A 14,481-nucleotide genomic window follows, 5' to 3' on the forward strand; every position below is an offset into this window, starting at 1 on the left:
AATTCTGTGCCACTCTGCAAACAGACCAACTTGGGATTTCGTTCCCCCATTTCAACAACTCTGTTTCAAAGTTCTTCTACTCAATCTCTGACACGTTAGTACTAAGGTAAAAGATGCTTTCCAACAAATAAATTTACCTGCTAGTGACAGAATGAACAAGGAAAGATAGACTTTGCATATTAAAAAAATATGTTTTCCAATCTTCTCTACATTTTCTTTCGTGACTGCAGCATTGCCATATTGGAAGGAGAATGGAGAGAAAGCAATAAACAGAGACGGTATTGGGGTGGGGGGAGTTAGAAAAAACAAAGAAGAGAGTTTAGAGAAAGTAGTGATGACTTCATTTGTTGTCTTCGTCCTTTCAGCCACACTCATGGATTACAGGCAGATTTATCACACCCTTGCTTTAAACTTGGTACAGTCCAGTCAATACACCTAATAAAGTAGACATCAGCCTTTCTCTGTTGTGCACCAAGAACTCGCCAGGTAAGAGGCATGCATCTGCCTGTACCGGGACTACCACAAAGGCAAGGTGAGGCCAAGAGACAGGACTAGGGGTGTTTTTATTTCCATCAAGGAACAGGAGAATCTAATCAGGGGTGTTGCTGTAAAATATCTCAAATATGTTTAATTCAAAACTTACCAATAAAGAACTACAGATGAATAATTTATACCATAAAGAGATTAAAGATATATCACCAAATGTACAATGGAGTCTTCTGATAAATAAAGCCAATCTACGAAATATTCATACTATACATTAGAAATGGTGCTATAACACTTCACCTCAGTCACAAAGTGAATTCCAGCTCCTTGCCACCTCTCCCCTGATCTGTGATATTGATTTACTAAAAAAGGCACATACCTGGCCCTGAAGTCATACTCCTTCCACGGTCCAAGGTGCCTGCCAAGTGAACTACTGAAAGAAATTGCCAGAAAAGGGGCTGAACCTCCTTAACTGAGCTGCCTAGCCCAACCACCCTAAAAATCCCCCCTGCAAAATCAAGAGGAAGGACTCTGATTTGGGCAGGGACGAATCGCAGTAGGAAACAACCCAAGCTAGGGGGAAAGAATTGTAGGTATGGGATCAAAGGAGAAAACAGAATGAAAACTCGTCTCATGGCTACAATGCCAGCATTTGCAACTGAGGCTTGCAGAAAGGTCAAGTCTCATAAGGACAATAAGGTGACTGGTAGTAAGAATGAGACTGGTTCTCAGAAGCCCTACTCAAAGTCCAACTATTTTACCCCATAAATAGTTTCCCATCCCCTCAGAAATAGTTGGCATTGATGTCTGACAACCAAATCGTTGATTCTGATTTCCTAAGAAGTTACGAATAAGGATCAGTCAAGGGCAGATAGGGAAGCTGTGAGTTTCTGCTCTCCCCACCCTACCGCCAAGGCTGTCCTTCTATCCCTACACCCAGTGTCTCCCTAAAGTCCTCCCATTAGGTCACGATGATAATCCTAAATGAATGGGTATTCCAAATTATTCCTTTGTCCCTAAATGTCAGTGATGAAATATCCAGTTTCAATAGTGACTGGCGGTAATTTGTACTTGGGCACACTGCCAATTGAATCCACGGAAATCCTTGCAATTCTCATGACAGACTCATCAAAATGAACATGTGTCACAAAACCAACCAGGAAATGATTCACAACCTCAGAGGCTATCTGATCTAGATTGATATTGAATTTTTTAATCTTAATTATCATAGGGAAATAAAGATTAGAAAAATAGAATGGGAGAAAATCATAGATACCTGCATCTGTTTCTTCAATAGCCATGAAGCAATATTAAATTTCTCCCAGAGAATACTGAAATCTATCTTTTTTGAATCTTATGACCTCAGTAAGGTCTTACTACACTTTCATTTTCCACAAATTAAAGCAAGCAATAACTAAGAGAAAATATGAAAACTTTGGCTAATACACAATGATAATGTAACATTAAAATTGCATGCAACTTATTGGTTCATTTACATGTATCATATACTTTTAAAATTTTAATATGCATAGCATATGGTATGTCATTAATAACAGATTACAAATAGTAATTATGATAATTTATTTAAAACTGATTATTAGAATCAGGTGTATAGGTGTGTGTGACAGATTGAATTATGTATTACCTAAAAAGCATGTTTCTAATCTCAGTCCATTCCTATGGGTGTGAACCCACTGTAAATAGAACCTTTTGAAGGTGATATTTTTAATTAAGGTATGGGTCAACTCGATCAATTTGGTCTTTAATCCAGATTATTGGAACCCTTTATAAGCAGAATGAAATTCAGACATAGAGAAGGCTATGGGAAGAGCAAAAAACTGGAAGTCAATGGAACCTGCAGGAGAAAGGACTAGATGCTGCCATATGCAATGCCATGCGATGGAAAAGCCTAGGAACAAAGAATTCCTGGCAGACAACACATTGCCTTGCTGATGCCTCAATTTTAGACTTCTAGTCTCAAAACCATGAGCTAATAAATTCCAGTTGTTTCAGTCAACCCACTGCATGGTGTTTGTTTCAGCAGCTGGGAAACTAATACACTGGGTTTCCATCTCCCCCTCCCTCCCCCGTCTTGTTAATGGGAAAATTCCTATTTGATATCATTTCACTGTAGAGAAATTGCTCTGGAAATGAGCAACTGGAAATTTCAAGAATTACATGTATATAATAATTTTATTTAGATTTTACATTTTTAGAAAAACTTTTCGAAGTCATTTTTAAGTTTACAGAGCCCCACAGTTTGTTAAATATTGAGCGCCCAATCAGAAATTCTTCTAAAGTTTCAACTGGAAAAGGATTTTCTTTTTATGTGGCAGGGGATATAAACCTTTTCAGAGCAAGTAGAAACTTCTTTTCAAAATACTGAGTTAAAAAAGTTTAACTCACTGGTTAAAGTAAAAAAGCAACTTTCAAATTTAGACTAATGGCTAGAAATTCTATGATTTAATATTTCTGTAAGAGAGCCTTTGTCTCTTTAGGTATTCTTTCTTTTGGAAACAAAAATAAACACACACACACATAAACTAAGGGAAAGTAAACATAAGCAAGGATAAAGACTCCTGACCCCTCACTAAAAAACACCCCACGGGGGAAAATATCTGTGGTGTATCCACCCCAAGCATGCTATTTAGGAAATGCTATAAAACCCATGCATCATGCAGCTGTCCCTATAACAGAAGGGTCAATTCATTAGGAAAAATGTTTAAGAGATCAAATGATATCATATTTAAAAATTTCCTTTCAAATGTAATTACAGTTTTTGTGATTCAAATTCAAGGACAGAGAAAATTAATAAGAACCCAATGCAAACTTACAGTTTCTGTAGTGTAAAACCCCTGACAATTCAACAAATGGTGTCAGAATAATTGATGTGCATATGCAGAAAATGAACCTTAAGCTTTACCTCCAACTATTCCCAATAATTAACTCAAAATATGGAGTAAATATCAAATGAAAGAACTAAACTATAGAACTTCAAAAGATGCCAGTAAGAACATGAAAAGACGAGACAAAAGCTATAAAAAATATTAGAAAATCAAATCACTCTTAAAAGACATTTCCAGAATATTTAAAGACTTCATCCTACCCAACAATAAAAAGACAAAAAAAAAAGCAATGAAACGATGAGCAAAAGATTTGAGTAGACACTTCACCAAAGAAGATATAAGAACAGTGTGACTTTTTCACACATGAAAAGTCACCCAACATAATTAGTCATTAGGAAAATGCTAATTAAAATCAAAACGAGATGCAACTATACACCCCCTAGAATGATTACAATCTAAAACCAAAGCTTGGCAAAGATGTGGAGAAACTGGAACCCTCAGATATCACTGGTGGGATTATAAATGGTACTGCCATTTTGGAAAACAATTTGGCAGTTCCTCAAAAGTTAAAATACACTTACCACACCATAATCCAGCAATTCCCTCCTACAGAAAGGAAACCTTTTTTCACACAAGCATGTGTATGCAAATGTTCATAGCAGCATAACTCATAACAGCCCAAAACTGGAAACCCTGTTGTCTATCAAACTGATGAATGGACAAATATAATGTGGTATATTTATACTATGGAATATTATTTGATAATAACAAAGGATAGCAACTACAACATGGACAAACCTTGAAAACTTTATGTTAAGTGACAGAAGCTAGGTACAAAAGACTACATATTGCATGATTTCATTTCTATGACATGTCCAGAAAAATAACATCTACTGGCAAAAAAAGCAGGTCAGGACCCAGGGATGGGAACGGAAAGTGAATACAAGTGAGCATGAAATTTCTTTCAGGACTAATGGAAATGCTGGAAAATGAAATTGTGGTGATGGTCACCCATCTCTGTAAACTTACTAAAAATAATGGAATTGTCTACTTAAAAATCTTAGGGTGCACAGGTGGTTCGGTGGTAGAATGCTCGCCTTCCATGCAGGATGCCCGGGTTGGATTCCTGGACCATGCACCCCCCATCCCCCTGAAAAAAAAATCTTGAGTAGACTCTCCAGTGTATTCTGAGAGTGACTCTGAAATAGCTGCGGGTAATTTCTAATTCCAGAAGAATTGTTTAAATTTCCCAACTAGCTATTTGATCAACCTAAAGAATAACATCCAAGTAACCTACAAAGAGTCAAAATTACGCAATGGATCCGCACCTGACTTGAGCCACACCAAAAAGCAGCTCCTTAGAGCTGCAATTATTTGTATCTGAAGACCTCAACATCATGGTAAAGCCCCAAATTATTAATTCATATTAAATAAAAGCCCGAATTTAGCCTGGCAAACTTGCTGGCTTATGCAAGTTCCTCAAGCCGAACAGAGGCTTTACTTTAGTAATATTATAGCCTGTGGTGCCAGAAAATCCCCTCCTATCTCTTTCTGAGGAAGGAATAAAAATGGAAGTGGTGGTTATGGACTTTGGGGCCAGTGAAGTGGGCAAGCTAAAATCATCCCTTCTCGGGGCTGGAGAACATCTTGAATGCAGTGGGCCACAGAAAACCAAAACCCCGTGTGGTAACAACAACTAATTCACACAGAACTCAAATGCCCTGGTCAAGGACTCCGATCTCATCCACATTTCATAAGACTGTGGTGTAGCAGCTTCCAATAATTTTGGAACCCCAAATTCCTGCGGAAGAAAGTTTTAAAATCCTAAAGCATTTGAGCATCTGCAGGAACTGAGACTCAGAAAGGTAAAGTGATTTTCCACAAGGTCCCTCACGTTAGTGGCCTAAGCGGAGCTCGGACAGTCCACTGCTTCCGTGGCTTGTCTGACCGGAAGCATTCCGGTCCTGTTAGATGATGTCTTCTTCTGCACAAAACATTCAAATGCTGATTGAAAATACAGGCTGTTAGCTAAGGGTTTGGGAATCCAGCCCTTCCTCTCCGCCTCTGTAGCCTTCACGCACAAATTGTCACCTTCTGCACTACAACTATTGAGTGACCCCGTCTCTCATCTCAGCCCCTTCCACTCCTGCCCCCCTCCCTCCCAGCTGATCTAGCTAATTTCCATGCACATAAGCCCACACCTCTGCCATCCCCAGTTTAAATTCCCTTACTGGGTTCCCCCTGCCTACAAGATTAAGTCCTACACTGTGGGGGTGCAAGGGTAGTTCAGTGGTAATACTCCTGCCTGCCATGCGGGAGACCCGGGTTCGATTCCTGACCCATGCACTTCCCAAACAAACAAATGAAAAACCAAACAAACAAAACGCCCGCAAATGGTGCTGCAATGAGGGGATACTCACAGGGAAAAAGAACGACATGTGACCCTGCCATACAGCATACAAATATACATATATGTATATATATGAAGTCCAACTCCACGGGTCCAAGCACAGACCTTCTCAATTGGATTTTACCTTTGCAATCTTATCTCCTCCTCTTCCTCCCATATGCCACCCAAAGTATGGTGACAATCTGCAGTTCCCTGCACACATCAGATTGGCTGGACTCTTCTAGCAAAGGTCAGTGCTAAGAAGTTCTCCCCAGGCAGCACCTCCATTAGCCTTCGCAGTAACCCTGAGTGGTTGGGACTCTTACCACACCCCACCCAGTGCAGATGGGGAGAATGAGGCCTAAAAAAGGAGGATAATTGTCACGCCATTTGTAAGTAGCAGAGCTCAGGTTCAAATCCATCTTTGCCTGGCTCTCTCCCCATGTCCTGGTACCTGTCTGCTCTCCCACTGTCTTCACAGACCCTCCTCTTCGATGGCTGTCAATTACCCCCGTAGCCCACTCTACCTTCAAACCTCTACTCAGCTACCCCATTCCGGAGTCTGCCACGCTTCACCCCGAGTTATAATCCCCACCATGGGCCTTTGCAGATTCCTCATTAGGAGTATGTATCACCCTGTATCATAATTATTTGTATTTATTCCAGTCTATCACTTAGACTACAAAGCCACGAGAAGACATCTTCTGGTCTTCTGGCGTACGGAAGGTAGGTAACCAAGAGGTGTTGAACGAAAGGGTAACATTGCTATTTATTATTTTACTCCCACTGTTTAATTCTCTCCTCTTCCTTCCTTGTATATTCTATTCTCATCACCACATTTCAGGACCTTATTTCCTCTGAGCTTGCTACTGATAGCTTTTCCCTCTGGCCACTTTTCTTTCTAATTTTCTTCTTTAGCAATAGTTGGTTAATTTCTCCAAAACACAGGTCTGAATGGGGCTCTTTTCCGCCCCAAACCATCACTGCCTCCTTGGTGCCTACCAGGTAACGTGCAGAGTCCCTGGAAGGCAAGGGATCTGGACTTAACGATGGCATCTTAACTTGGATTATTCCCCGAAACCAAACCAAACTGTATGACTTTCTGCTCTCTCAAAACATTGATGCCTCTGCCATGCAGGAAGCCAGGGTTTGATTCCTGGCCTGTGCACTGACCCCCCAACCCTGAAAAAAAAAAAAAATTCAACATATGACGCCGCAATAAAGGGATACTCACATGGAAAAAGAATGAAATGTGACCCCCGCCACACAGCATACAAAAAACAACAAACAACAACAACAAATGCCCACCCAGGCTATTTCACCTTACTGAAATGTTCCACCTCCACCTTCCAAAACTATCTGTAGGGATCCTACCTTCTCCAAATCAGATTTGTTGCCCTTAATTTGGTATGTGGGTGAGATCTGCAACACTCCTGAAATTTCATGGCATTTGGTTTTACCTCTTTTATGAGATTTAATCGATTTTGTCTTATTCTTAGTTCAGCTTCATTCTCCTGCCATCACCCACTAGCCCTAGAAAACCATTCCAAACCGAAGGGTTCATTTTAGACGGCGTGCAACAGCTTTGGTTCCACGCATTAGTGAATACAAGGTTATGCTGGAACCCAACTCCCACTCAATATTTTTTTTTATTAATGCAAAGTCAAACTAATTGCTTGAAAAATTTTCTAATCTTCCTTAATACTATATAACATGGCTGCATGTCAAAAGACAGTTTGAGAAAAACTGACATTAACTCACTCAAATCTTAAGAAATCAAGTCAATGTAGGATGAAAACATCACCGGATAGATAATCACAAAACAAGACCCAGCATTTAGACACTGGGCTAAGTGCTTAACATACACAATTTCGTTGGTTCTTAGCACCCACTGAGCCAGATTTTCATTTCACATTCTGCCCTCAAGAAGACTGAATCTAAGAGAATTCAACCATGTGCCCAGTTTGTCCAGGGCTAGTCATCTCTCAAATGGCAGAGACAGAATCACAACCAAACTAGGACCATTAACTCAAAGTCTAAAGCATACCAAGCTTCCCTGTAAGGAGTGTTACACTTGATTTTCATCACTGAAAAGGCAAAGCGATGGCATGAGTCAACAGTATCACAAACTACTGATCTGGACTGTGTACCTCTAAGTTTCCTTTCCAACTAACTTAGCCCAGCCAAGGGAGTTATTCCATGACTTAGGAGAAAACAAAGCAACGACGCTCCTGTGCCTCTCTCTGCACCCATATGAGCAAACTGGAGAGAACTAAGCCAGCTGACATTTTCAACAGACCGCGCCAACAACAAAATTTACCACTAGGTGGCAGTAGCACAACATTAATGAAGCAAATTTTCTGCAATGCTTTACAAAGGAAGCCTGCTCTTTTCCCAACTCTTTTTCAAAGCAGCATTGAATCCTACTAAGCTAACAAATTTTTAAAAGATTCTGTTGTCACTTGAAGGGTTGCATATGGTAAATAAGTGACTCTAAATAAAACATTTTTGTTACTGAAAATTGCATAACATTTATTTTAAATAATAGTGTAACATAGAGATTCCAATCTTCTCTCATTCAACAAGTAAGAAACAGCTTAAATTTGCTTTAAATATTTAAGGAGAACTATGTTGTCAATGAATTAAATAGAAAGTAATCCACTGTGTATTATACTAGATAATGTAAATTAAAATCTAATTTTGTATAATGCTATAAAAATAGACAAACACTGCTTTTAACCCATGAAGGTTAAAATTCTTGCATTTTGCAGCATGATTTTTGTTTGTTTTTGTTTTCCATTATGTTTCTAAATAGCAGTATAAAAGGGAAGGGAGAATTCAGGAGATGTTTTCATTTTTTTTTTTTAATTTGTATTGTGGCAATGTATATAAAATAACACCAAATTTTTCCCATTTCAACGATACAATTAAGTGGTTCAGTTTATATTTTGCAAGAACTTCTATGTAAATAACACTGAGAATTCCCAATATAAGAAATGCAAATTGGGAAAAACCGTCACTATATTTTCTCTTTTTGACAACTATTTAAAAGTATAGGGCAGGCAACGGTGGCACAGTGGCAGGATTCTCGCCTGCCATATCGGAGACGTGGGTTTGATTCCCAGAGCCTGCCCGTGCCAAAAAAGAAAAAGAAAAGAAAATGGATGAAAAAAAAAGCATATAGCATATCAAGAGGAACCTTGATGTGAATCCAACTTAAAAAATGTGATGCATATCTTGAGGCAAATTTGCAGAATGAGAAACACGTACAGCTGCATAACTCGAATTTCACTCTCAGTGTTCCTTCTGTTTTCTATCTTTGGTGATCCCTATGAGTAGAACTTAAATGATGCATAACTAAGAATATCAAATATACATATAGAGGGGGTACACGGGTAGTTCAGTGAGAGAATTCTTGCCTGCCATGTGGGAGACCCTATGCAACTCCCCCCCTCCAAAAAAAACGTTGCAAACAAAATTCCCTACAATATACATATCACCTATCTGCCTCTGTGTGTGTATGTATAGATATGGAAACATACAAATGTACAGAGACACATAAAAAAAAAGACCTTATAGGGTCATAACCACTCTGGCAAGTAAAAGACTGCGTTACACATGTTTACTACGCTCTCAGGAAAAAAAATATTTTAATGATTGCTTTTTTTACTAATTTTGTTAAACAGAAAGTCAAATTCCTACCTGAAACATAAAGAACCCTCTAGACCTTTGCAAATCCTTTTTGTTGTGGTTTGTGTGTATACGCGTGTGTGGTGGGGGCGGGGGTGGATACGACAGAGAGTGGAAAGGTTCCAAAGCACCCACGGAGACAGGTCTAGGCGCCTGGTGGAAGGAATGCTGCATCTCATCGCACAGTGGCCCCTCTCCCTCCAGGGAGAACCTGCACCAGGGAGGGTCAGGCCTTGGTCAGCTACAGCCATCAGAGCTGGCAGGAGTGGGACTCTGGCAATGAGCCTTGTGTCCTGACAACTTCTCCAGTTTTGTTCTGAACTTGCAAATGAGTGAATGACCATTAGAGAAGACCTGTGGACGCAGGCTGACCTCACGGCTCCACTCAGACCCCAATCCACAAATGAGGAGGCACCTTCACATCCCGCTACCCAGGTCCTCGGGGCTGATTTGGACCTCCTGAAATTGCTCCGCTGTAGGTTGTGGGTCTCCCTGGGTAGCAGAGGTCAAAAGCTAACAGTCCAGAGGCTGTCCTGGCTTCTGAATTTGCAACCCTCACTGTGACCTCATTCACCTGCAGGGGTTAAGACTAAACCCTTTCCACGGCTTAGTGGAAAAGGACACTTGCTGGGAGATCATTTTCTATGGCAAGAACCAATTTATACTTGTAAAAGTGTCTAGGAAAGTAAGTGAAGAATAATTTGCAGAATACAGACATGGGTGCATGTGACCATCTCTCTACATAAGGAAATATTACTGACTGCACTGAGAAGGGGGATATGATATGGTGAATCTGTGTGGATGCAGAGAGGACAGGAAAGGAACATCACTTAATAGAGTTATCGGCCAATTCACTTCACAAGATGCTTTGTGTTCTCCTCTAAAGAGAAGTACAATAACCATCACAGAAATGCCTTCAAACAATCATCATTCAGAGGCTGACAGGCATCAAACTGCCTGTTCCTAATTCATTCCTAGGAGACAAAACAGGCTTAGAGTGTGTAGTGGTCTCTTAGCAGAAATAACTTCACCTATACATACTCTACTGTAAAGGATATGGGGGAAAAGAATTAAACTAAGGATAGATAATAAACAGGGTTTCAAAAAAATGAAAATCATGAGCACATTTAAGAGCTGCATGGAGTGGAACAGAAGTCTATTTTAAGTTTCTCCCCCCCAGAATCTAGAACATACTGGGGGCTCAATAAATATATATTGAATGAACGGCACAGTAAGTGCCATCTCAAGCTGTTTTATGCATTAGAGATTCACCTCCAAAGAGATAAAGATTACTTCCAGATTTAATAACCAGACATTTGATGACTCCCAGGCTAACAAACAATGGAAGTGGCCCCGGCCACCACCGCGGCTGCACACACTGAGAAACCGGGGCAAAGACCACCAGAACCACCCGTGCTGACCATGCCCACCCAGCAGGCCTGCCCAGGACCTTACCTCTTCCACCTTTTCCTCGGGCCCCGCTGCTCCCTGTAGGCTCAGCTGAGAGTAGCTGCTGGTGCCGCTGTCTTCGCTGCCAGCATCGTCACCTGGAGTTTGCACTGCGTCCCGGCAAGACACAGCATCTTGCTCCTGCTGGGCAGCAGCCTCTGGCCTGTCTTCACTTTCCACTGAGCTCAGAGACAGGGCACTGTGGTTGTTGGGACAGGGGAAATGAAGGCTGAGCTTGGTATCTCCAGCCCCTGGGCTGTGAGGGCTCTGGGGTTTGGGGGTGGTGGGCCGCAAGGGACAGCCAGACTGCTCGGACTCGGGTGGAACCTGGCTGGGAGGTTTGGGCCCATCAGCGTGTTTGCTCAACGCTTCCTGGGCCAGGGGCCCCGACGGAGGATTATCAGTGCAAGGATGGATGCCATCTGCCGCCCGGGAGGACGTGGCTTCAAGGGGACAGACAGCTGTTTCTGAGTCTAAATGGGGACCTCGAGAAGGAGCTGGAGAGGAACCAGGGGTTGCCGCAGAGGCTGCAGCTGCAGGATGCACGGGTGACGCGCCTCTCCTCCTGTGGTGCTCGGTGCTGGTGGACACCCGTCGCGAGTAGTCGTCATGCAGCCTGCTGCTGAGTTGGAGCCTCTGGCTCGGCTCGCTGGGGGACGGAGCCCCCTTCTTGGGGGTTTCTCTCTTCCAGGCCGCGTCCGTAACGTTGCTCACGAGCTTTAGGACCCGATCGAAGTCCTTGGCCCTGATGGGGCTCTTCCAGCGCTTGGTCCTTCTCTCCGGCCCACTGACCCTTTCCGAGTCAGCCGATGAGCTGCTCAGCGTCCTCTGGGGTGCCGGCTTGTCACCGGGCGTCCTGAGATCCGTGAGGTTGGACGTGGACTTCCGTTTGAAGGAGCTTTTCTTCAGGAAGTTTAAGTTGTCCGAGCTCTTGCTCCTCCGGTAGATGATGCGATTATTTTCAGAGTCCTTCACGAGAATTTCACAGACCTTGGGCTCCTGGGCGACGGGAGACAGGGGCCTGGCGAGGTTCTGGAAGCCCAGGCGCTTCTCCGAGTCCAGCAGGCTGATGCGGCCCAGCGCGTAGGCCCTCCGGATGCTGCGGGACCGGTGCGTGCTCCGCTGGAACGGCTCGTCGCTTTCCTCGGGGTCCGAGCAGTCGGAAGCGCCCCCAGCCCAGCCCTCCTGGGCGCCGCCCCCCAGCCCCAAGCACGAGTGCCTGCTGGTTCGGACGCCCATGGCAGTGCCATTCGGGACCGGACCTCCCAGCTCCTTTTCTGACGCCTCTTCCTTGCAGGCGTCTGAGCCTTCTCGACTCTGAATTCCTTGAAAGACCGAGGACTTCAGTTTCTTAAAAGAGCCCATTTTCCGGAAGGAGGAGAGGGCATTCCAGGTGGAGGAGTTTCCCACGAGGACCACTGAGCGGGGCCTCTCGCTCGCGGCGCTGGTTCTCTTCCTGCTCACGGAGAAGAAGCGCACGAGCTTGGAAGGGCTGAGCTTGGCGCCCGGGGCCTCGGGGTCGCCGCCGTCGCCGCCCGCTGCGTCCGGGCACACCGGGTGAGCCCCCATCCTCGGGGCCTTGGCCTCGGCGACCGAGCGGCTCAGGGCAGTGGCAGGCGCGTGGCCGTTCGTGGTGGCGCTCATGTTCCCGGGGCCGGGAGCCCGGGACCACGGGGCGGCGAGACGCACGACCACATTCACCTCTGCACGGCCACATTCACATCTCCGTCCGCTGACCTCGGTGCCCAAGGCCTGTCCACGTGCCTGCCGCCCACCAGTGGGCTCCGCGGCCTACACCAAGAAAACAAAACAGAGAGTTAGCCACTGGCCCTGCATCAGAGCCTCTGTAACCAGGCTTCACCTTGCTGCTGAATAAATGGCTCAGAGAAGTGGCGAGACCCAAGGCAGAGAGGGACAAATCAAGACTATTTTAAACTAAATTTAAAGTTGTACTTTTTTCCTCTCTAATTCATTTCATAATAATGTAAAGAGAAAAACACAAATATACACCCCTAAAATAAAGACAGGATGATGGCTTTTATATGCTATATAACGGGAAATTTGTAAATGCATGGCAATCTGATTAAGGAAAACTTTTGATAAAACCACCACAAGGAAAAATTTGTCTTCTCTTTCTTTTAAAGGGAAGATAGCATTTTATTACCAAATACCAAAAAAACAAAACAAACAAACAAAAACTCATGTTCTATTTCCAATGTGAATTATGTAATAATATATTTCACAATTAACTGGCAGCCTGTGCTAAACTGAACACAGATAATATACAAACTGAGTGCTTAGGACAAGCAAGAACCAGTGTAAACTCACTAGATGTTATGCTTGGGAGTGGTTGAGATGTGGAAGTTTATGTTGCATAAATATTCCTACAATAAAAAAATTGAAAGCACAACTAAAGAGACAATGACAATTAAACGTAATAGGTGATCCTGGACAGGGGCTAACAAGGGAGGTTAAAAAGCTCAAAAGGACATTATTAGGACATATGAAAAAAAAGTAATATAGACTATAAGCTTTACATCAAAGTTAAATTTCTTTACCTTGATAAGTGCATTTAAAGTGGTTATATAAGTGAATGCCCCTGTTATCAGGAAATACACATGGAAGTATTAGGTGTTCAAGGAGCATGATGTGTGCAGCCCGCACTTGAGTGTTAGAAAAATGGGGGTGGGGGGTAGATTATAGCTGGACAGACAGGATGATACAGCAAAGGTGGCAAAATGTTCATGCTGGTGGACCTGGGTATCTGGTGGTACGGGTTGTGCCGGAGTTCTCTGCACGGGTTTGTATTATTTTTATAACTATTTGTAAATTTGAAAGTATTTCAAAACAACAGATTAAAAAAACAACAAGTGATGGATACAAAGATGTCCTCATCCGCTCGATGTCCAGCAAGGCCTATAATATATCGCCCAAATCCAACAGAGCTGCACAGGCTATGGGGACACCGGGTGGGGAGGTAGTGGGGACCAACCCCAGATAGCAGCGGAAGGGGCTGTCGGGAGAAACGAACATTAGAGAAGGGCCTTCACCATCGGGACACCACGGGGAGGGGAATGGAGACCTGAGGAGGATACCGGAGAACAGAAACTCACAGGCAAAAATTCAAATGAAGCAAGTATTGCACTTTCTTCCCTCCCCCTCCCCATGTGTCCTGAATACCAGCACATCCCTGGGTCCAAATTCTTCACCCAAGGTACAGTGCTTTCCTTCCTCTTCCCCACCATGCCAAGCCCTGCTCAGCCTTCAAGAGCCAGCTAAATGTCATGGACGCCTGCTCTCAAGAAACGATGACTGGGACTTCCGGAGATGATGGTGGCTTAGTAAGACGCGCGGGTCTTAGTTTCTCCTCCAGAACAGCTACTAAAGAAATAGAAACGGTACAGAACAGCTCCTGGAGCCACGACAGAGACCAAAAAGACAGCGTACAACATTCTGGAACGGCTGAAACGGCAGGGAGAATTGGACAGGCGGTCTCCTCAAGCCACAGCGGCTGGCGCCCCCCAACACACGCAGCCCCCCAGACCGGCTGGGAGAATTGGATCGGAGGTCCCCCAAGCCGCAGAGACCGGCGACCAGGGTCCCTTCCACAAACGTGGCTTC

At 43.6% G+C, this 14,481-nt stretch overlaps 1 protein-coding gene across 1 annotated transcript in view; it reads right to left on the minus strand.

Moving 5' to 3' along the window:
- SPATA13 (spermatogenesis associated 13) overlaps positions 1 to 14,481 on the minus strand; it is a 115,038-nt gene that overhangs the window by 67,104 nt on the left and 33,453 nt on the right. Inside the window, exon 2 of the mRNA XM_077158850.1 lies at positions 10,867 to 12,651. Within this exon, the coding sequence (XP_077014965.1) occupies positions 10,867 to 12,504 (1,638 nt within the window). The 5' untranslated portion in view covers positions 12,505 to 12,651. The remainder of the gene's footprint in view (positions 1 to 10,866; positions 12,652 to 14,481) is intronic.

Source organism: Tamandua tetradactyla, chromosome 4 (genome assembly GCF_023851605.1).
Source record: "Tamandua tetradactyla isolate mTamTet1 chromosome 4, mTamTet1.pri, whole genome shotgun sequence".
NCBI classification, from domain to species: domain Eukaryota; kingdom Metazoa; phylum Chordata; class Mammalia; order Pilosa; family Myrmecophagidae; genus Tamandua; species Tamandua tetradactyla.